The sequence below is a fragment of the Thalia democratica genome, unplaced genomic scaffold (genome assembly GCF_965202585.1).
Source record: "Thalia democratica unplaced genomic scaffold, ktThaDemo2.hap1.1 HAP1_SCAFFOLD_988, whole genome shotgun sequence".
Lineage (NCBI taxonomy): Eukaryota > Metazoa > Chordata > Thaliacea > Salpida > Salpidae > Thalia > Thalia democratica.
In genome coordinates this window covers 2965-26471 of record NW_028139923.1, presented here as the reverse complement: position 1 = coordinate 26471, position 23507 = coordinate 2965, and the positions used below count along the sequence as shown (strand labels likewise).

Genomic DNA, 23507 nt, shown 5'->3' with positions numbered 1-23507 from the left:
ATGTTAGTAAAAATTAAAAAGTAATTTAAATTGGTTTTAATTAATACTCAGAAATTGCTAGATTTTATAAAAATAGCAAAATAGTGAAGGTATATCAGTTTTTTATTGATGTATAAAAATTGATATAATGAACATTTCTGTACTAATTAAGTTTTTTTACTAAATGGCCCCGAAGTTAACCGTACATTAAACCTAATCATTGATACCTTGTAACAAATAAAGCGCTATGTCGAATTTTAAATCCACTTGAAACTTCAAATCAATTTAATGAGAAATTTGTTTGCCAACTTTGCGAAAACCTCTCAGCCAATCAACGCGCTTTATTTCGTTTTATAACCGATTGTTTCTTGCTGCCTACGTCTGCTCCTTCCAGCGAGCCGCCACCTCTTTCTCTTCGCCACTCCTTCACCTCCCCACTCGCGATTTTGTTCCGCCAAACTGCAACTTTCAGCGCGCACTTTGTTGTTACAATACGCTTGTGCGTAGTAGTAGAAGGATAGTTTGTAAATTGATTTTTAGCGGGATAAAGTTTTTTTTATTGTGCACAAAAGTGTGAGTATATGTAGTTTGGGGTTCAATTTCTAACAACCTTTCTGCAATATTTATTTTTAATTTAGTAGTAAATTAATTCTTAAGCGGGATTAAGTTTCTTTATTGTGCACAAAATATGAATATATGTAGTTTGGGGTTTAATTTTTAACAACAATTACGTTATTTGTATTTTTTATATAGTAGTAAGTTAATTCTTTCTAAAGGTTTTATGGCGATATGGGAATACAATATATTTTTCTACAAAAACCAGCGTTGACCCTTTTTTGTTAGCTTAAAATTGAAACTACAAGATATTATTTGTAACATGTCAAAATTAACATTTGAGATACAGACAGTTTTGTAAACTGTTTCCGATACAAGCACACGAAAGAAAATTTCTCGTTCAAGAAGTTTTTTTTAAGTTTTTGATTCTCACCGTATACTGTGAATTTTAAAAAAGTGTAAAATGTCTACAAACCAATAACAAAATTTAAAAACTATCATTTATTTTAACGCTAAAGTGAGAAATTTTCTCCGATAATTGTTTCTCAACTATACACATATGTTTTTTATTGCACGTATTTCTGACATTAGCACTAATGGCATATGGTGAATAAAAGTTTAAGTATAATTTTCTAAATTTGTAAACTTATTGCGTATATTCGCATTAGTTTCACATAGTAACTTACATGATACATATTTTTATAACCTTTAGTCTATAAAAAAATATTTTGAATTTGACTGTTTTATAAATAAAGGTTTGAAGAACTTTTTCCGGTGCATAATTTATTTAAAAAATAAAACAAAATACATTCCATTTTTTAAATTATATTTATTTAAGTACTTTCGAAATAAGTCTTGTCAAAAATTATATCTTACTAAATTAAACTAAATTGAAATAAAAATATACTGTAGTTTAAAGTTTTAAATTATAAAATGACTTAATAATCAAGTGAAAAAATTAACTAAATGCTAATACTAAAGAACTTTGCTGTACTAGTAAAACTTGTTAGATTAAAGTCAAACTAAAATAAACCAGCAGTAAAAAATAAAAATTAAACTACACTTGAAAAAAAATTATGAGAAACCAAATACTCAAAAATTACTGAATTTAAGGATTTAAAAAATCTAGTAATACTCTAATTGGTATACTGTACTAGTTATATATAATTTCTACAAATCTTATGAATCTAGTTATAAAATAACTTATAAAACTAGTTATAAAATTTTTAATTATTTAATAGTGTATTTGTGTATGACAAAATTAAAAATAATAACTTAGTACACAAACATACTTTTAATTTTTAATAACGGCTAATTTTTTTACGTGTCGAAAGATTAATTAAATACTTTTTTAATATAAAACGATAAAGTATGATTCTTCTTATAAGTACTTAAGATTTAGTATACTAGTTATGTAAGATTTTTTAGGCTTTTATTTATCAAGCTACAGTTTCATTGTAATTAAGATACATTGAAACGTATATTGAAATGTTTCATGCCAAAATTAAAAAGTAATTATAATTATACAATTTACAGGATGAGGACTTTCTAATAGACGGAAAGTTAAATTATCTGTAAAGATAACGAAACTTTCCCATTTAAAAAAGTCACATGTTTCTTGTAAATTAATATTTTTACTTGTTAGAAAAAAACAACAGCACAGTAATGCGTTTCTTTAATGCCTTTAAGTTTTATTTATAATATGATTTTTTAAAGTGTATGATTTTAAAAATGTTTACGATCGCTCTTCATATCACCTGGGTTGAATATCAGTTGATCTCAATATTCATATTTCAGTTATACAAAAGTAAATATTAGTTAGTTGAATAACAACTAATTGAATTATTATCACATACAGATCAACATGCTTTAAGTTGAGTATGTATCTGAAACGATTAAGTACATAAAATATTAAACATATATTTTAAATTTACTTCTTACTTTCAGATCAGCAGACTTAAAAGTAAAATATGTAATAACATTCAACTACATAAAGTAAAAAAAAAAATATAAAATTTACTTGTTTCTTTCAGGTCAGCAGACTTCAAAGTTGAGTACGTATCTGAAACACTGAACCTGCAAACGCTCCACTTCATCGACACCAATTTGCTCAACTACTACGAACTCATGCTAAACGACAAGCACGATGCGCAAGCCTGGTCGAGGAGGTGATTTTTCTTATTTTTGTATTTAATAAATGAACAACAGGTAAGTTTTAGATTTTACATTCTTAGGATGTATTAGTTCTCTGATCGAGAAGGTGAATTTTTAATAATTCATCTCTTTGCTAAATTTTCAAAACTTTGTTTTACATCATTATTATGTTATTGTTAATTACATGTAATATGCATCGTAATGCCCAAACTCGGTCAAGAAAGTATTTTTTTAATTTTTAGTTCTTTCTGTCTTCTTTGGTATTTACTCTTTACAAATTAAGCTCACAAAGTAAGTAAGTAACATTAAGCCTGGTAGAGAAGGTGAAATTTAAATTTTTACTTGTTTCTATTTGTTTTTGTATTTAACAAGTTAAGAACTACAAGTAAGTTTTATAAGGTTCTTTTGTATTTTTCAGGGTCGCCATATTTTTTTACAACCAACCAATGTACATAGTTGTATTTTTAATTTCTTGTAATTTTACGCAGTGCAAGTGTGGTAAAAATTTATTTCAAGAAATAACCCTTTGGCTTATTTTGTTAAAACTAAAGAGTAAAATTTTGCAACTGCTTTGTTTAAATTGTGTGTTTTTTATATATTTGTTGATGGCCAAAATTTTTATATTTAATTTATCTAAATCGAAAAAATGTATCATCTTAATTCATACAACCTTGATTTAATGGTTTCACTTTTCTAAATTAAACCTTTTATAAAAGATTCAATAATAATTTTGGAAACTACAAAAAATATTTTTCTCACAATTGATGTATAACGCTTTGTACGAAAATTATTTATATTTAATTTAAAGCTCTTAAACTGCCTTGGCTATAAGTATTTTTGTTTTATAATTAGGAAGTAAGCAACCCAATTTGTTTTTTTCCCACGTATGCTAAAAGTAATTAAGACCTAACCGGTTACCAAAACTAAAACCGACATTCAAATTGTTGTGTAACTATTTGAAAAAGGTTTTTCTTGTATAGTTTAGGTCAGAATATCTAATTGTATAAAAAAGTAAAACTATAAACCAATTAACGTTATAGTTTTATTTGAAACATATAAAACCATTTTGTTAATATCAAAGAAATGTTATTTAGCAACTAAAGTTAATTAGAATCGAAATAGAACATTGCAATTGTTTGATGCAGCATGTATATGTCTGTTACTAGCTTTGCGTATAGTTTGTTACATTTAGTAATATTAATGCTAGCTAAAACTAAAGCTTTTAGTGTTACTTGAAAAGTATTAAGTCGTTCGAAATTTAAGCACCAATGAAAAATGTTATTTATTTACCTAAATTAAGTAGGCGAATGTCCTAATCACAAGAGTTGATATAAATCATTGCTATTTTAACATGCAAATCACATTATTGTTAGCCACAATGCAGGCGAGTATTTTAAATCGGATGCTGGTAGTTCCCAGCTGTTGTAAACGTTTTATCGATTTTTCTGCTGAAGTGTAATTTATAACACATGAATTGTTTTGAGAAGATGTAAATCTTTGCTGAAATTCTTCCATATGTTTATGTAGTACACATAAGTGAAAGTTTTGGCACAAGAATAACAGTTATAACTTCATAAAAACACATGGTAGTTATTATTGAGTTCTCATGAACATGCTAGATTAAAGTTGTTTATTAAATTTGATTTTAACCGCATTAAAAATTTTACAATATTTTCTAGTCACAGTTTTGTCTTCTTGTAAAAGTTAACTGTTGTTTATATCAAATTCTGCCCATTTAAAAACTGTTGATAAATATTATTAATTAAGTTTTCTGTACTTATAATTATAAGTTCTTTCTAGCAAAAATTGAACTAGTTCTGTGAAACAATCAAATCAGAATATTAGATAAATAGATAAAAAGTAAATTTAAGCAATCTTAGTTGTTTATAATCTATTTTTTACTACTACTGATTGTGGTTACAACTTGTGTAAATTTTTTTATCATACTCAATTTTTTAGGCGGTAAAATAAATTCAAATTAATCTAAATTACCTTTTTGATTTATTTTTTTTATAAAGTTAAAACTTTTTACTTAATTTAATTGTAAAGAAAGATTATTAAGTTTATTTATTTTCTAATTAATTTAAAATATAATTGTGGACGTGAGAAGTTTGAATAGTAGCTATAGAAGTTTGATTAACTGCACTAATATAATATAATTAAATGGTAAATTGTACATCATATGCTTTAAAGTTACATAGTTTTCATTTTGTAAGTATTATTGATTATATATTATCAAGAATAAGTTTTTTGGTGTCTGAAATTATAGTTGCTAACTGAAAGTTTTTCATTCTTTAATAAATAATCGTTCACAGTTGGTCTTCACAAAATAATTTGTTACTGACCTGCCCTACTTGAACATACTGTGAAATTTGTTCATATTTAGGAGGTGTTACTAGGAGTTTCTGTATTCAGTACAATTCTTTTTAATATTTAAATATATTTATATTTTCACACAGACTTCACTTAGCATTGAGATGTTACCAAGAATTTCTGTATTCAGTTCAGTTCATGTCGCATTCAGAAGATGTTAGCCTGAAGAACAGCGCTAAAGTATTACTCAGTGAGTTATCTTTATAGCAGTTTTAATGCATTTTTGTATATTTAATAAGTTTTTTCTAAAAATAAAAGTTGTAAAATGAGTTTGAATTAATTGAATAAATTAAATTAAAAAAAGTAAAAGTATCTTTCAATCCAATAAATCCCAACTTATTTGACTTTTCTTATATTGTTAAATAAACGAAAAACAAAAAAAATAAAACAATAAATTAAAATACCTCTACTGAGATCCCGAGACACCTCAAAATTTCACAACTTTTAAACACACAACTAATTAATAAGAACAGTTGTAAAGTACCAAATCCTATAAATAAAAGTACCTCTACTGAGATTCGAACCCGAGCCACCTCAAATATGATAACATTCAAACAGACAACATATTCTACGTGGTGGAGCACCGTGAAATATTCGTGATCATCCTTCGAAAATTCGACGAACGCAAGCAGTGCAGGGCATTTCTGAGAGACGCTGTGCTGACGACTCACCTTTTCCTGAAAATGTTCGAAACCTTTTGCAAGTCAGTTGAATATTTATTATTTGAAATGGTTGGTAGATTAAACAACAAACGCCGTATTTTTTGTTAAGTGTATAGATTAGTTCGGCCCATGCGAATAAATTTTTTAAAATAAACACCATGCTAACGGTGTTTCTATATATTATTATCTAGTTAAACGTTTTGACCCGAATATTTTTTTTGTTTTTTGTAGACTTTTTAAAAAACCAAAAATTAAAAAATTAAGATAAAGCAATTTTAAGTTACTAGTTTTGTAGAAATACTTTATCCGTCCTGAAATTACTATTGAATCTTTTTAATTGTTATATATTCTATAACAAACAAAAAGTTGTGATAGCGTTTTATCTTCCAATATTTTTTTTTGGAGACCAAAAACAGGCAGTTAAAAGTAATATTCATATAAATAACATTTTTGAATTACTTGTTTTTATTCAAATGGATTCTATTTGAATGAAATTTTTAAATAAGCACTGATGAGGTCTTTGACCGAGTAAAAAGTCTTGGAAGAATTAAATAAATATAATTTCTCCTCTAGAAGTTGATATCTTTTTATTAGTTTTTGAAAAATCAAAACATATAACAACTTGTTTAAATGATTTTTTTTTATCCAGAGATGGAAAAGTAGTTGTTGAAACGAAAGGACGCAAGCAACAAAAGAAACGAAAAAAAGCAGGTAAAATATTTTTACATGACAAAAACTGTTTTTATTGCAAATCGTCATAAATTTTTACGTAACTAGGTAAAAATATTTTTTGATATTGTAAGTATTATTTATAAGTTGTTCCGTTTATTTTCACATCTACCAATCGTTGAGATTTATGTTATTATTATTTATAAAGCATCGCTATAAGAACGATAATAATAATAAAATAGATTTCTGCTAACGCTTATCAAACAATTATGATTGTGCAAAGAATTATAATGGTAGTAATTTTTCAATTATAAGTAAAGCTCGTAATAATTATCATCTAAGTGTTTTAGAATCTTTATTTATAAAACGTTTAAACCTGATTTATGCAAGCAATAGAACATTTATAAATCTAATCTTTATAAGTTGTTATGATTTTTGTTTGTTGTTTATTTTATTATATTTATTGTTTGTTTTATTTTTATATTCGTAGGTTTGCTTATCTTAGTTAAATTACTAATTGATTTATTTATAATTATGTAATTATAAACTGTTAATCTATCTCTAATTAATTTTACTTAACTATGTTAATTGGTATTACTTGAATATTTTCTCATGAAGCCTTTAACTTTTTACTTACTTAAAATTTAATTATATAACTAGTTGCTAACAAAAGTAATCGATAAGTGCTAGCTGAAATCGATTTTAATTAATTGCCTAATAAAAATATTTTCGAATGAATCATGTCTCAAATTTTTGTTTAATATATGTAGTAGAAAAAGTCAAATAGTAGTAATGCATGAGTTTAATTATATTTACTGATTATATTAAATTGCAGGCAAGAAAAAGTCACTACACCCGGACAATTATCCCGATAACGAAAGCAGGATGAGCAAGTGGGAAGAAATAAGAGAACAAGTAGAAAGTTATTTGCAGGTAAATATATTTTTATAAAATGTAGAACAATAATTGCATTTGAATTAAAATAATAAGCATAAGAACAAATATAACTTTTTTGTTAAGTAATTAGAAATAAAATTGAGTACAAAATTTGATAAAAAATTAAAAATGTTGTTAAGAATAGTATAATATATTTAATAATATATTAAATAATTATTAAATATATGAAAACAAGAAAAAATATTTTTAATTTATCCCCGAAATAGACATATTTAATCAAAACATGAGACAGTTATTTTAAGTATACATATTAAAATATTTTTTAAATCTACAATAAAACAATACTTTTCTTAGGAGAAAGACTTGTCGCTCCACCCGGCCAACATCAAAGTGTTCGATGCAACTTCGCACCTTACAGAGAACCAGCAACAACAAGTATCGTTGCTCAACATACAAAAGTATCTCACCAATGGAGAAATCAGCAACGGAGTCACGCAGTATCTTTCATCGCAGTTAGTTAATTGAGAGATGTTTGAAATAAACTACTTTGTTAAAATAAAAATTAAATTACTTAGTATATAAGTTAATCTGAATAATGAAGAAATCTCTAGTATGGTGAGAGATATTTGAAATGAATTAAATTGTTTAATTAATAATTTAAATAATCAAGTGTTAGTTTGTCAAAGTTAAAATTAAAGTCATCAATATACAAAAATATCGGATTAATGGAGAGACCAGCAATGGTGTCACACAGTATCTATTATCTCAATTAGTTTGTAATAGTAGTAGTTAAAAGTTGTCAAAATATTATTTTTTATAATTAATAATCAAATTACTGTACAAACACTATACAAAAATATCTCACTAATGGAGAAATTGGCAATGGTTTCACAATATCTGTCTTCACAGTTAGTTTGTATGATTGTGGATAAAAAGAAGTTTAAGTATTAGTTTGTGTAATTAATCATCAAACTGCTTAATTTAGAAAAATATCTCACTGATTAAGAAATCTCTAATCACTCATTACCTACCATCTCAGTTTGTATATTTAGGTGATATTAGATTGATACTTGGTTGAAATATTTAGTACACTAATTGTTTAAGTTGTTGGGTTTAAAAAATATCTTGCGGACAGTGTAATTTTTAATGATCATTAATTAACTTCTTCGATAATTTATTTGTTTATTATAGAATTACTAAGTTAAAAAAAGTTAGTAACTACTGAAAATAAAACCCAAGCTCAATATTTGTCACCTCACTGAATTTGCGTTATTCAACAGCACTTCAAACAAGTTCTTAAAAAATGTTTGTAACAATTGTAGCATAAACATAATTTTAAAGTTATTACATATTTCAAACTCCATCTTTAGATGGGTTTATTATTGAAAACATTCAAAGATAATTTTGTTATTCAGTAGATTTATGAAAATACAGCTCATAATGTGTTATAAGTTTCAAAAGTTAAAAAAATATAATACACTTCCATCAGTATCTCTTAATTATTAATTACGTTTTTAGTCTTTACGCCATCTTGTGTTTAGTTTTTGAAAACCAACTAATTTTCCAAGTATTAAAGCAAGCTATTTACTTTCAGATACATTTGATTTATTATTCTACATTTTAGACTTTTTTATCATAAAAAATAGAAACTCATTGTTTTCTGATGAATTTTATTATTTTTCAGACAAATCTGGCCAGAATCGGGTTTGTTCGGAACGTCTAATTCGAATGTGGAGGAACAGACGAAAAACTTTCAGGAAATATTGAAAGCCGACCTGTCCAGTAAGTTGTTTGTTTGTTAAAATTAGAAAGTATTCAATCATTGCCCAATAGGTACTGATGAAGCTGTTGTTTGTGGGGTTTATATTTAGGATATATATTCATACTAATAATGTCAGCATTCAGCTTTTTGTAACTTAAAAATGTTTTTGGAAATACAATAACATTAGTAAGACATTTTTTGAAGTTACAAGGTCTTCTTCCAAACATCATAAATATAACAAACCTAAGATTTTTCGGAAGTGAGACAATAAAACTTGAAAATAAATATGGAAAGAGAACGTTTCATGTTTATTTTTATAGCAATATTATTTTTTAATAGACTCTAAATCTCGTAGTGATGTAATTATATAAAAAAAAACATTTTTAAAAAAAATCTTTTTTATTGACAACAATATTTTGTAAATCAGCACCCAATGAAAATCAATTTACTACGAAACTCAAATTTTTTGATTGTTGTGTGAAATAAAAGCATTTCATACTAAAATTCTTCATGTAAATTTTTACAAACAACACATTTCAAACAAATTCACCTGAGTGCAGCCTGAATTAAGTTGTGACGTCATCATAAAAATACTGCAAACATTCGATAAATGTTTTTGTTAAAATAATTACGAGTTCAAAATATATCTAAATCCTAGTATTCCGAACACAGTATTTGCAGTTGGTCAAATGCCAACCAACATTGAATCAGTAGCGACTTTTAATATGTTTTACAAAAATTAAAATTCAAAAGTACAACTATTCGTCAAGTATGTGCTCATGGTGACGTTATTACAAAACTGCTGCAAACATTTGTTTAAAATTTTTCTATGTACAAGTATTAAATCTCCCTTAAAGAATCCTATTGGTAATACGATGAAGAAACAGAAGTTGTTGTATCAACATTGAACCAACAAGTGATACAACTCCCTTGAAGGATCTGATTGGTATTACCAAGAAAATTTTTAAGTTGACGTACCGACGTTGATCCATCACATGTTTCAGTTCACTTTGCCTCACGTGTGTTCTGCCAAGTTAACACAGTTTACAGTGATATTTTAGAAGAGCATTTTTAATATATTTTTATTAATTTATAATTTCGTGATTTTGAACTACAAGAACTAGTTAAACTAGTGTGTTTATATTTGATAAATGATTTAAATTTAATAAGACGTTTAAAAGATCGTATTTAGAACATCATTGAAAACAAACAGCACAAGGTGTTTTAAATATTGTGAAAATTTTGTTCAAGTATTTGTAAAACTTTTCATTTAGAATACGAATTAAATAATCTTCTCTACTTGCGTTCATAAAATTGTCACAAGTATTGGATTAAACAATGTCTATCATTAAACAATAACATTTCGTATAAAAGTTATAGGTTAATTCATTAAGATTACATTAGAAATTGGTGTAAAAATAACCAGCCATGAAACATATGTGAACTCATACCACTTTATATAACCATACCATTTATATGCTGCTTTTACAAACAAACTTGTCAAAAAACAGATATTTTATAGTTTCACTCAGTTATACTCTGAAGGATCTAGTGACGTCATTATAAAAATAATGCAATCATTTTCTAAAATTTTAGTATAATTCTATAATTCAATAACCGAAAGCGTAATTCTATTTTGCAAATCCATTGACTATTATTTGAAGTTGGTGTGAGCCGACTAATTGATAACAAAACTGTATGTTTGAAAACTCTTACACCAAAAAAAACATATGTTGTAAAACTTGTGTGATTATATTTGATTCAACACAGAACTGCCATCGAATCTGAATATTTCCTCAAAATAGTTTGAAATTATTAAAAAAAGGCTCATATGAATCATTTGACATTATTTATTGACTTGGAAAAATAGTTAATTAAAGCAATAGATCTTTTTTTAGATTTATAATAGTTAATGTTTTGTTTCAAAGATCTCCGTTATAATATAATACAGTGTTTTTTTTACGTATATAGGTTTAGTTTTTAAGTTTTGTGATGAAAGAGTGGCTGTCTAAATTTTAAAAATATTACTTATTTGAATAATGAAATATTATATGTTACAATAAAAAAGGATTACATAATTTCAAAAACAACAGTAATTTAAATCGAACCATATGAAACATAATATAATTAAAACAGAGACTGTCGGACTTTGATGCAATAGTTTTAGTTCATGTAACTCTAGCGGTGATTAATGAATCTACGCTTTATAAATTTCATGTGTCTCGATTTGACTAATTTGGTGCAAAATGTTTTATAACTGCTAGACTTATGCCATCTTCATTTGTAACAGCTCCTCTTTACAAAAAAAAACAATTGGCCACGAGATTACGATCAATACGACCAAGTAAGATATCGGCCGTGAAAACAAGTCTAGAGTTTTTTATCACTCGGGTTTACTTAGGCTAGGAAAAAAAGAAAGCATGTTTAGGAAGCTGTTAAAAAATCAGAGCTTTAAAACTTTCTTCAAACTGTAACTGGACTATTTAAGTTTAAAAACAATCTTATAGGTACAGTACAACCATCTTAGTCACTATTTATATTAATTTTTTTATTAAATTTTATTAATCATTTTAGGTGTAGTGGCGTTAGTGGAACCGTCGGTCGACATTCAAATAGAAGAAAGCGACAATGAAGAAGAAGAAATAAATAACATAAGAAGAACAAAGAAAGAAATAGAATTCGACTATGAAGAAATATATCAAAAGTTTGTTTACTTAAATTTTTTTTTTTACTTAGAAATAATAAAAATGCAAAAAAAGACTACAAAGTCATTTAAAGTTCTGTGAAGTATAACTTACAGTCAGAATTTGAAGCATTCAAATGAGATCAAATAATAGTTTTTTGTCAAAAAAGCATCGTGTCCTATGGCTCTAATTTTTTTACTGATTTGTTCATACTGTTAATTGTGCACTTTGGTGATCAACCGGATCCGGTCTTTTCTACTAAAATAAGAAATTGGCCGGTTCCCAAAAAAACTGATTCTAACTTATCGGATCCAGTAGAATCATAGTGCAGATGCAACCGCGCTCAAGTCAAATTAACGTGATAAAAAATTAATAGTTAAAATTTTTGTTGTTTATAAAGCTGTTTACTTGAACTGATTCGCAGATTCAAACGTAATACTAGCATCAATAATTTTTTTTTTTAATAAATAATGTAAAAAAGTTAAATATAAACAGATTCGCAGATTCAAACGTAATACGTGCATACGCAACCTTGTTACACTCATACAAAATAAATAAATATTCTAGTGTTAAAAAAAATAGTTTAATAAATGAAATATAAACAGATTTGCAGATTCAAATGTATTATGAGTATTAAACTTTTATGAGACAATTTTTTAAAACAAGTTTTAAAGTAAAAAATATTATTTTTTAACAGATTCGCTGATTCTAATGTAATTCGGGCCATACGCCACTCTACTGAACTCTTATGAGTCAAACGGCCACCACTTGAACCACTGCATTGTCAAATGCTGCACAGGATTGCTTACCAATTGAAAATGATACGGGTTCCTCTTTCAAGCTTCCATTTTCAGAACTTTTCAGCAGGTTCGTTTCGTTCAGTTGAAATTAATTGTTTTTATTCAATAATGCTGACAAACTGTTTTTCTATAACTAACATGTTCAATTTTTTAAATTTTGTTTCGTTGGTATATATCAAAGTTAGCCAAATATTAGATACAATATCACCCGTTTACTAGTAAATTATTCCTTTACTTTTTTCTGCCTTAATTATAAACGCCCCTTAATTGCCAAAATCGCCCCTAGATTATGTGCACTTTGGGAGACCCTTGTATATACAGTGTTTATAAATGATAAAATATAATAGTTTACCTAAATATACAGTTATAAAGACATATAAAACTAAAAAAAATAAACTAAAAGAAAGTAACATTTTAACAAAAGTTTTAAACACCAATAAAGCAACTAAAAACATTTTTTCAGATCCACGCGACATCCAAGTTCGATCAGTCCTACAGGGAGATAGTGGTGCTCGGCAACTGGTGCTGAAAAAATTCTTCGAAGTTTTCAAGAAGAATCCCTCAGTGGTGGCTGAACTGCTGTTCTGGAAGCACAACGCCACGCAGTGTTTGGAAATTGCCGGACACGTTGTGTTAGTTTGTTTCTATATTATTGAATACCTGATTAATCAAAATATATAACTGATTGACAAATACAATTGTACAATAGTTGTATAACAATGCAGCAAAGTGTTTTGAAATTGCCGGGCTCGTTGTCTTAGACAGCTCGTTTGTTTTAATATTTTCATTTGTTTTAGTTGTATAAGATGTGCCGCGAGGCAAGCTCAAGTTAACGTAAAAATTTGATCACACCAACTCGATTATTGGGTCTTCGTTAGATTTCGTTTTTTTTTAACGCTCCTCAGTAATACCAGCAAACGATAGCTTCAAGTTGAAGCATCATATGACGTTGTAATTTTATGACAACTGTAAGTTTCTTTGATAGCAACTGACTGACGAGTTTCAACAAAAACGAAACAAATGTCAGTCTACCTGTTGTCTTATGAAAGAAGTGGTATGACCCAAACTTTATGTTGGCTTGAGCTTGACCCAAGTAAATCCCAGAACTTGGTTCTGGTGACTACCTGATCTTTTATTAGAAAATTAAAATGTATTTTATATAAAGTTATTGGTATGTTTTAATGTTTCTATATTTGCACGTACGTGCTTATTTGCTAATTATCTGGGCTCACTTTGATTTGTTTTAATTTTTATTTTTAATAAAAAAATAATCTTTTCAAGTTCACCTTGTTATGTATTTTTGTCTATTGAGTATTCATTTGTTGTTTTAGTGTTTGTTTATGGTTCCACTAAGTAAATTAGCAAACGTTTTGTTTAAAAAAACAATTATTTGTATTAAGGTTCTAAATTACCATTGGCTGCTTTATTTATAATTTAACCAGTAAAGGAAAAAGTATTTAAACTTTTTTTAGATTTAAACGAGTCTAAGTTAACAATTTAGTTAAAACCACAATTGTAATTCTTTAACTACCTAACTTATTGTTGCAGATTACTTTTGTTTTAAGCTTCACATAACTTAGTAAAACAAGTTAATATCAAGTGTTTTAGAAGTACTAACTATTTTAATAAAATATTGTATTTAGTGTTTTTATTGATATAAAATATTGTAGCAAGAAAGACAAGAACAGAAGTTGGTCGAGTAAAGAAGTTGAAGAACTTCATGACCTGTTTCAAAAACACAAGGAAAAGTTGAGTGATGGAAGTTAGTTTGTTAGTTTGCATAAAATATTATGTAAAGTGTATCCACTGTACATGTTTATCTAAAATTCTTTAATCTAAAATGTTTAGTTTTTGTTTGAAAGGTTGTACCTGCCAGTAGGTTTACGAGGAAAATCATACTAAATACATATTTGAAACATGTTTAAGCTGGCCATAAAAAATGAGCACAATATCACTCCACTTTAATATTGAATCTTATTTTTTACGAAACTAAATATATATTGACAGTGTGATATTTATAAACAGTAATTGTTTATAAAAAATTTTAAACTTATTGCTAATAGAGCATCTCGGTCCATTACTGGAAGTTCGAGTTTTACCAGTCTGTGCAGTTTGCTTGCAATATGCTTTCTTTTTAATAAATTTGTTTATTTTTCACTTGTTTTATCTTGTTACTGTTTTTATTTTAATCACTTACACAGGCATAATAAAATATCTAGTAAAAATGTATTAGTCTATGTAGTTTACTTTTGATGTTTTTTTGTTTATAGAAATAATATTGATTATATAACATGAGATTTTTTATATATCAATACTTTCACAGGCATTATGAATGCAATCATGTCAGAAATTTCAGATGAAACAAGAACAATGCAAGATGTTAAAAAGCAATTGGTTAAAAGGGGACTGGTAGAGGATATTAAATTATTGAAACAAAACAAGAGGTTTTTATTTGTATTTATTGTTAAGTAAATTGTTAAAAGGGGACTTGTTAAATATATTAAGTTATTGAAACAAAACAAAAGGTACTTATTTCTAAATTTTTTAACATGCTTAGTTTAAAAATTATGTATTTTAGTTTGTATAGATAAATTAATTTTTTACGGAGTGTGTTAAGTATTAAAGTAAGTATTCGGATATAAATTTCATTATGTAGATTACTGTTGTTAATCAGTTACAGTTAAGTTTTGTAACAAGCACTGTTTTTGTCAAATTAAGTATTACTTTTTGAAATGAGAGATCAAATGCGTAAACTTGCGAGCTTTCAAGTTCATTATTACGTCATAATTGTACGTTCATCACACCATTATGAAATTTCAATTGAGTTCGCACGTCTCACTTTGTAATTACTACTTTGTCCTGCATTTGTTATCAGATGAATTTCCTGCATAAAATAACTGTTTAAAAAAATTAGGACAATGGTATAAAAGACTTAATTGTTTGTTAATTTTAAATGATAAGTGAAACCTTAACTATACTACAATTTTTATTGATTTTTTAATACAAATTTAAAACTTTACTCTAAAGACCTATTTTGTTTTTAATGAATTTTTCATCGTAAAAAGTCATTGGAAACTTTTTTTTTTTGCTAATACACAGCACACATAAAATTTTCAACATTTTAATGTTAATCAGTCATAGTGTTCGAAGTGCTTTACTTCAGCCTGTACCGTTACATATACACTTGTGCATATTGCATCTAAAACTCGTATGTTTATAATAAATATTTGTTATAAATAGTTATATGTTTATAACAATAACAACAACAGCGCTCTAAACATAATAAAATACACATTACACAATAAAAGAACATTTATAGTGTTTAAAGTGCTTTATTTTATACTGCACAGTTATATATACACTTATGCATATAGTATCTAAAGTTTGTTTATGATAAATACAACAACAGCGCGTTGAACACGTTATACCGTAAAAAAATTGTTAGGCTGGTTATTTTTATTTGCATTTAAAAATAAATTATCGCAACCTAAAAAAATAAACATGAGGTAAAAGCAGTTTGCGCAAGAGGCCAAAAATTCTTAGAAGGAATATTGTCTCTAAATAATTACAAAAAATTATTTTGAATTTTTAAAATCTGTAAGCATCTTGTAGCTTGGTAAAAACTATAAAAAATAAGATAAAATTGTGAAAAAAGTCTTTTACCTCCCCTATCCCCTTAATTGATTATATTTTTTCTTAATTATTCACAATTTTGTAACCACAACATCGCGTTAAATCGCATTTTTAAATGAACTATAGTAAATGATAACCATCACAGCAATCTGAAAAAATAAAAGCAGTTGTTTAATTATTTTTATGCATATTGCATCTAAAATAATATGTTTATAATTACTATTTATTATAAAAGTTAAATTTATTTATTCACACTAACAATGTTCCACCCCTAAGGGATCTTCAGGCCTGCAAAATAAAATGAAAATAAGACGATGGTTAACTAAAAATATATAATAGTGCAAGAAATTATAATTGAACTCAAATTAAATTAAAACAATCATAATATCAATACAGTGTTATCAATTGTCGAGGCCTGTTGTCCCCAAGGAACAGTCCTTGCACATACTTGATATTTATTATAAATAGTTACATGTTTACAACCACAACAGCGCGTTGAACACGGGCGTGTGGCGGCACGATGACGTGGAAGAGCTGCGGGAGGTTTACGGCAGCTGCAAGGACGATTGTGACGTCATAGGGGGCATGATACCGCTGATGAGGAAGACCAGGCCCCGGCAGAAGATCGCCAACAAGTTGCTGGAGCTTGGAATTATCACTGACAAGTTTGTTTCGTTCAATTTATATATATATAAACTGGTGTTATTGCTAATAATATGACTGGAATTGCTAATTAAAACTTGGAATAATTACAGTTTACTTAATATTTACAACTACTTAGTTTTATTGAGTTGTTGCTAATAAACCTTTGTATTTTGGAATTACTGATAAGTAAGATTTATTTTATTCATGTTATAAGTTAGCAGAAGATTGTTAAAATATTGATTAAACTCTAATTACTGACAACTAAGATTAGTTTTATAATCATTAAAAACAGATATGGCTACAAGTTAGTTCTAAAGGTAGAGGCGTTATAAAAGTATCTTTCTTGAATCGACCTGTTATACCTTCTAGCGCTTTTTTTTATATTAAGTTAGTTTTTGGTCATTCAAATGAGTATTTACCTCTAAGAAGAGTAACCAAACCGTAATATGAGCGATTGCCAAAAGATTGTTGACAATATTTCATGCTTTTTGGAGCATTTGTTGATTAGATACTTGTAACGGGTACATTTGCTTAGGATTACGCTTGAATTTGATGTTCTTACCGTATGTAGCTTTAGACGTGGTAGTAACCAAATTTGAAATGACCCCATAAGGGGTGATGGGCATAGTAGATTATCCAAAGAATTGTTTACGAAAAGATAAAGTCAATTAGGAAATTTTAAGATCATTTAAAGTTTGGAAACTAGGTTAAAAAATAACAATAAAATCAAAGAACAAATAACAGTACTTGAGGAAATTTAATGCTCCAAATCCCTATTACGTTCAATGTAACTAGGAAAATTAAACTAACAAAATATATAAGTTTATTTTTTAACACAGGAGACAGCTGACAAAGAGGAGAACAAACAAGAAGACAAGGGAAGAGGTTCCACAAGATCAAGACGGGGATAGCAGCGACAACAACGATGATGAATCAGATAACGATTGTGAAGAATACGAACGTTCGTTTATTATAATTATATATGAAAAAACTTGAAATGTTTATTTAATTGATGACTAGTCAAACAGGTGGTTAAGTAGTAGTTTGTTAAAAATGCAACCGTGGCCATATGTGGCGCTGCTTGGTAAACAGTTAGAGTTGTTTGAAGCCGTGGTTTGGTAAGTTGTGGCTTCTGAAGCATTTGGGTGTCAAGTAAAAAATATGTAAAATGTAAATAAATGCCAGGGCTGCCACTTAACCTGGAAAAACCTGGAATTTGAAATTTTTGAAAAAAACCTGAAAAAACCTGGAATTTGAACAATTTTCACATGTTCCGTAGTAAATTTTTGATTTAAACTAAAAATCTGTCATATAAATAAAAATTTTTTTTTCATTATCAAAAACATATTTAAAGTAGCTTTACAGTATCTTTTCAATGTTTTTTTATAATATTTAACACAGTTTCTTACCTTAAACTTAACTTTAAACTAAAAATAGACCCAAAAATGTGTACTTTTAAAAACCTGGAAGTAATTTGGAAAACCTGGAAAAAATTTGGAAAAAACGAGTGGCAACCATGTATCCAGTCAAATTAATGTTTACAAAACTCGTTTTGTAAATGCTTTAAAGTTGCTTACAACATAAATTAAATCATGACTACGTCATAATAACACGGTGACTTGCGTCATAAACGAACAGACTTGAGTGTGACGTCACTGATCGAGCAGCTGCGTAACGACGAGGACAGTGACGTGATAAGCGATTGCTTCCGGTGGTTGTCAAGCAGTTTGCAGCAGGCCGTTGCTACGGGCGAAACAGGTACGTTTGCATAACCTAAGTTTTTTTTAATGTACAAAATTAATCAGTTTTTTTTTTGTTGCCAATTTTTTAACCCTTCGTGATTTTTATTTTTCCGAAAAGAAACCCGGATCAATAATTTTTTTTTTTTTTTTTTGCTTCAAATTTACTCTTTCATAAACTTTTTTTTAAAGTCTTCCAGCCTAAACAACGGAATAACTGCAACTTTTTTTTTAAACTGTTTCACTCTTGTTAATTTTTCACTTCAGACATGTTCAGATAGAAACATGCTAAACTCTCATCAATTTATTATTTTGTTGCTTATCTTGTCAACTTAAAATTTTCCAGAAACGCAACCGTCGTCGCCGAGCCAGCAACTGGACTCCATCCCGCTGGTTCCTTTCACCGAGCATCAGGAAAACCTGATCGGCAACCCGGTGTTCAAGACCGTGCTGAAGAAAATAGGGCTCCAGTCCCCCAACACTGATCAGGTCTGAACCTATATTAAACTTTACTGATATTTGTTTACTTATACATTATTTGGGAACGGGTCAAAATTGCACGAAGACAAATTTGCACCAAGAGTCAGTTTTGCACGAGTTTAAAAGAAAAAAAGTTAAAAAAAGCTACCGACCGAGGGTAAGGGGTAACAGTGATGGTAAAAAATAATAAAATTAATAAAAATTTTAACAAAATTCAACCCGTGCAAAAGTGTTTTCGTGCAATTTTATCCCTGGTGCAATTTTGTATGATTGTGCAAATTTAACAGCTACCCCATTAATTCAAAAGCAAGTTAGATAATTTTTAATTTTTTTCTTTTTTTATAATTTCAATTTATTATACTAATTTTTGTACCATGCTGGGCAAGATTGGACTACAGTCCCCCAACAAGGATCAGGTCTGAGTCTTTTGTTTTATTGTTACGTGGAAATGACTGAGAGTAATTGCTGACAATAACTTACTTGATTGCTGTCTTTCATTATAAATCTTCTTTTACATTTACAAAAAAACAAAGTGGTACAACAAGTATATAATAAGTTTGACACAATTTTAAATATTAAACTGCAGTCTGAAAACGAGATCGGGCTACTGTTGAAAATGTGTTTTGGTTGATAAATTGCATTGAAATCGTCAAAATATTGTGTCTTTAATCAGGTGTTGTTTTACTATTTGCATTATATATAATATTTATGCTTTATATTTCTTAAAATATAAAGATAAAAATAAGCAAAGCAGACTCTGTTTAAAATAGGAGAAATGCATGAAAGTTTTTTTGACGGCAAGATTATTGGCTTTTAGTGCCAATTTTTACATGGCTATGGGTACGACGTAGCCATGTAAAATTAGCAAAAGCAGCTTTTAATGTTTGTTTATTTATTAATGTTTTTTTTTAGCATTTGAGCCCAAGAACGAGATAAACAAACATAAAAGTAAAACTTTTTATTGATTACCAATTTCTGTATAAATGAATTTTGCAGATATTCTGGAGGATTCCGAAGGACACCGACGTCGCCGAAATCAACCGGATAATCGAGCTGTTGCGCGTGGATGACGTCACCAGGCCTCGCGGTGACGTCACAACGGACAAGAAGGACGATGACGTGGCGCTGGACAGCAGCCCGGAGAAAGTCATGGACTCGAGGTTTGAAGAAATTTTGTTTTTTTATTTTTACAAGTAGAAAAATCAATTAAAGAAAAAAAAAGTTTTAAAAACTTCTTATGAAGTTGTGTCTTAATGCATTAAGACTCTGAAAAAAATGATTTTAAAATGTGTTTTTCGATTGCATGTTTAATGAATTTTTTTTTAAGTCAAAATTAAAATTAACTTGATGCTATTAAAGTTTGGAAGAACAATTAATCAAAAAATACCTTTTTTAGAAGAGATTATTTTTGTGGCAAAAAAATTTGAACTAGTTTTAAAAGTAATTTAGAAAATTAGCATATATTCATTTCGTGAGGTTTAACGGCAATTTAGTTTTGATGATTTTACGAAATAAGTTTACAGTTTACAAAAAAATCAACTCTTAACAATGTGAGTGTTTGTCTTGTGTCAGATTGATCACCATATAAGTTGAGTTTGTTTGTTTTTTAAGAGCTAAATTGTTTACTTTGAAAATAAATTCACATTGTTAAAGCAACCACAGTCTCGACCAAGAGTTGTTTATGAAAAAGTTCACATGTTTTTAAATCACGTAGACACTTGATTTAAAACTAATAATTTTAGAAAACTTATGTTTTTTCAAAAACTCAATAAACATTTCATTTTATAATATAAATATAAAACATATAAATTTTTAGTGGCTTAAATGTTTGCTTGATTTTTCATTAACGACTAAATATAATGTTATACTTCGTTTGTATAAGTAAGTTTATTAAAAAATATACTTTTTTTTAGTGTTTTAATGTAATTTTTTTTTAATTGTACGTTATATGTTAGGTGGAAGTTTAGTAAAACGAAAAAATCTTCTACAACGTAGTGTTATGCAGCTCACTGTCAAAACATCTTGTTTTGAAGCCGCTCATTTTAATTACAAATTTTTCAATAATACTTACTCCATGCAAAAAAAAAAGTTATAAATTAAACCCAATCCAATAATTACACTAACCTCAAAAATCAGTATAAAAATTTATAACTGTGTAACTAATAAAAACTTAAAAACCGTAACATTTTATTTCAACTGAAGTAACCTTTCTAGATGTTGTTGCCCTCTACTGCCCGTTAGTGGCAAATATTATTTTTAGCGGTAAATTTCGCTCATGAGTTGGCAAGTGACTTGTTTCAGTTGCTCTTTACTGAACTTGGTGGCGGGTTTTATTTATAAAATATTTTGTTTTATGTCACGGGTCGTTCTTTTGAAAAATCAATACTCTACATAAATCAGTATTGAGTTTTTTTTGAAGACAAAACTAAGAAAAAAATTTCAGATAACTTTTCAGTTGCTCTTTACCCAGCCTAGCGGTTGGTTTTTTTCTTCTGTAAGTCAGGATTATTGAAATTTTAAACTATTCATTTCAAGACATCAATACTCTCAGCCTACTTCAAGCAGCCTATTTTCAACTATTTTATTAACGTTCAAAACAAAACTGTCATTTTTGCATCTATTTATAATTGCAATTTAAAATATAAACTTTAATACCAACAAGAGTTACCAGAAAGAACCAAGTAATGACATTTTCTTAAGCATTTTTTTTTCAAAACAGGTGTTGTAAATAGATTTTTGTTAAATCCAGCTGTTCTAAAAGTTTCACTTTTTTTCTTTAATTTTAAAATATTTAATTTTTTAATTTAATTAATCAAAGATACTCGCCTCTGGTTAATATAATCTAACGAGGACCGAAAAATGTTGAGAATTTAAAGTTATTTAAAAGCAAATTTGCATTCAGACAAACGTTTAAAATCCGCTAGTGATTTAAATGCTGAAAGCTAATTTAATACCGCAGCAAAAAATTGTTTAACACCGATATATTTTATTTGTATTGGGAACCATACTCAAGTTCCACAACTGTAAAACAAAAAAAAAAGAACTGAGAAGAACTGCTTTAACAGTTTTATTGAGTTAATATTGCATACAACGCAAAAAAAAAAACTTTAGTATCAAATATTGCTAAACTCATGTCACAAATGTGAGTTTTTATGCACAACAATGCAAGAACAAGTAAATACAAGATTATGTATTAAAATAGTAATTATTGTTTAACTTTCAGCACTTCGTCCCTGCAAATAGACGACTCCCCCTCCACTTCCCCTCAGTACAGGGAACTCCCCCCGAGCGGAACCGCGAAACAGGACTTGCGCGACTCGGATTCGGAAGATGACGTAGTGGTCAGGAAGAAGAGAAAGTTCCGCTTCGACGATTCCGACGACGACGAGTGATGACGTATCATTACGTCGTGGCGTATTGTTTGTGACGTCACAGTTTGAATTGTACATTTGTTTATTATAACCGGATTTCGGCAGGGATGATGTTTTTTGAAGTAAAATTTAACAAAAAAGAATGGTATCAAATATGTATTAAGATTTAATGAGAAAACGATCAGGTAAAAATTAGTTTTGTCTTTTTTTGAACTTTCTCTTGACTCAATTGTATTTTTTGACAATTTAGTTTATAGACAAATTTTGAGTTTGCTAGGTCTATCAAGTCAAAATAGTTTATTGTATTTTTGTTGTAAAACGTTTTTTTTTGTTTTTCTAAAAAAATTTTGTTAGGAGGGTTGGAAAAGTGTAATAAATGTAATTTTACCAACGTAAAACCTTACATGTCATTTCTACCAAACAGGACTTCAATTGAAAGATTAAAAAGAGTTTAGTTTTATAAATTCGTCCAATTAGAAGGTTCGCTTCGAAGTATCTAACTTTTCCTGAAAAAAAAAGTTGATAAAACTTTTCTTTGTCACTAGAACGTAATTACAAGAAAGTGTTACATCCTTCACTCACTTAATATGACATTTCTCCTCTTCATTCACTTGATATGACTCTTCTCCTCTTTAAAGCTGACTTTGTTTATCATCGTGTCCTTTGGACAGTTGTGACATAATTCCTAAACTCTCGTCTGAGAAACCAGATGTCTTTTTCTTGACTTGTAATTTAAATTTTTCATGTAACTTTAACCTGAATAAGGTTACTAAAGTTCATAACTTGGGTGTAAGATCCGAGATCTAACAAACGTTTTACTTTCAACCCTTTCTACTAAAAACCAAGCTTCCCTCATACGTATATACGAACCACCGGGCAAGAATACATTCTCGTTGTTATATTATTTTCCCTGGCGTGATTTGTTGTGCTAGAGATACTTTTTATTGTAAATAGTCGTCGTTCAGTGTCTGACTTGAATTTCGCAAAACTATTTTCTTCTAAAGTTAAGTTCAAAATATAGCTAGCAGGCTGCTAAAATGAGAAAAGGTAAATGATTTACATGTACATAATTGATAGATTCAGTATTTTCGGAGTAATTTTGGT

General features: G+C 28.1%; 2 protein-coding genes across 2 annotated transcripts in view; both read left to right on the top strand.

Moving 5' to 3' along the window:
• The window catches only part of LOC145847598 (protein timeless homolog), a 22123-nt gene extending 9636 nt beyond the window's left edge, over positions 1-12487 (top strand). Inside the window, exons 3-12 of the mRNA XM_082953640.1 lie at positions 2071-2096; positions 2568-2702; positions 5148-5251; positions 5620-5764; positions 6373-6434; positions 7228-7325; positions 7644-7801; positions 8974-9071; positions 11626-11755; positions 12433-12487. Of these exons, the coding sequence (XP_082809766.1) occupies positions 2071-2096; positions 2568-2702; positions 5148-5251; positions 5620-5764; positions 6373-6434; positions 7228-7325; positions 7644-7801; positions 8974-9071; positions 11626-11755; positions 12433-12487 (1011 nt within the window). The remainder of the gene's footprint in view (positions 1-2070; positions 2097-2567; positions 2703-5147; positions 5252-5619; positions 5765-6372; positions 6435-7227; positions 7326-7643; positions 7802-8973; positions 9072-11625; positions 11756-12432) is intronic.
• On the top strand, positions 12447-23507 carry LOC145847599 (protein timeless homolog). Its single transcript, XM_082953641.1, has 10 exons — positions 12447-12602; positions 12999-13167; positions 14206-14297; positions 14859-14979; positions 16660-16833; positions 17653-17774; positions 18452-18571; positions 18899-19041; positions 20029-20192; positions 22256-23507. Exons 1-10 carry the CDS (start codon positions 12524-12526, stop codon positions 22422-22424), a joined length of 1353 nt encoding a protein of 450 aa, XP_082809767.1. The 5' UTR covers positions 12447-12523; the 3' UTR covers positions 22425-23507.

Excerpts from the sequence above, each read along its gene's own strand:
- LOC145847599 (XM_082953641.1), top strand. The coding sequence starts at position 12,524 with ATGCTGCACAGGATTGCTTACCAATTGAAAATGATACGGGTTCCTCTT. Across the intron at positions 12,603-12,998 it reads TTTTCAGAACTTTTCAGCAG|ATCCACGCGACATCCAAGTT; the intron begins GTTCGTTTCGTT and ends ACATTTTTTCAG. Across the intron at positions 20,193-22,255 it reads GAGAAAGTCATGGACTCGAG|CACTTCGTCCCTGCAAATAG; the intron begins GTTTGAAGAAAT and ends TTTAACTTTCAG.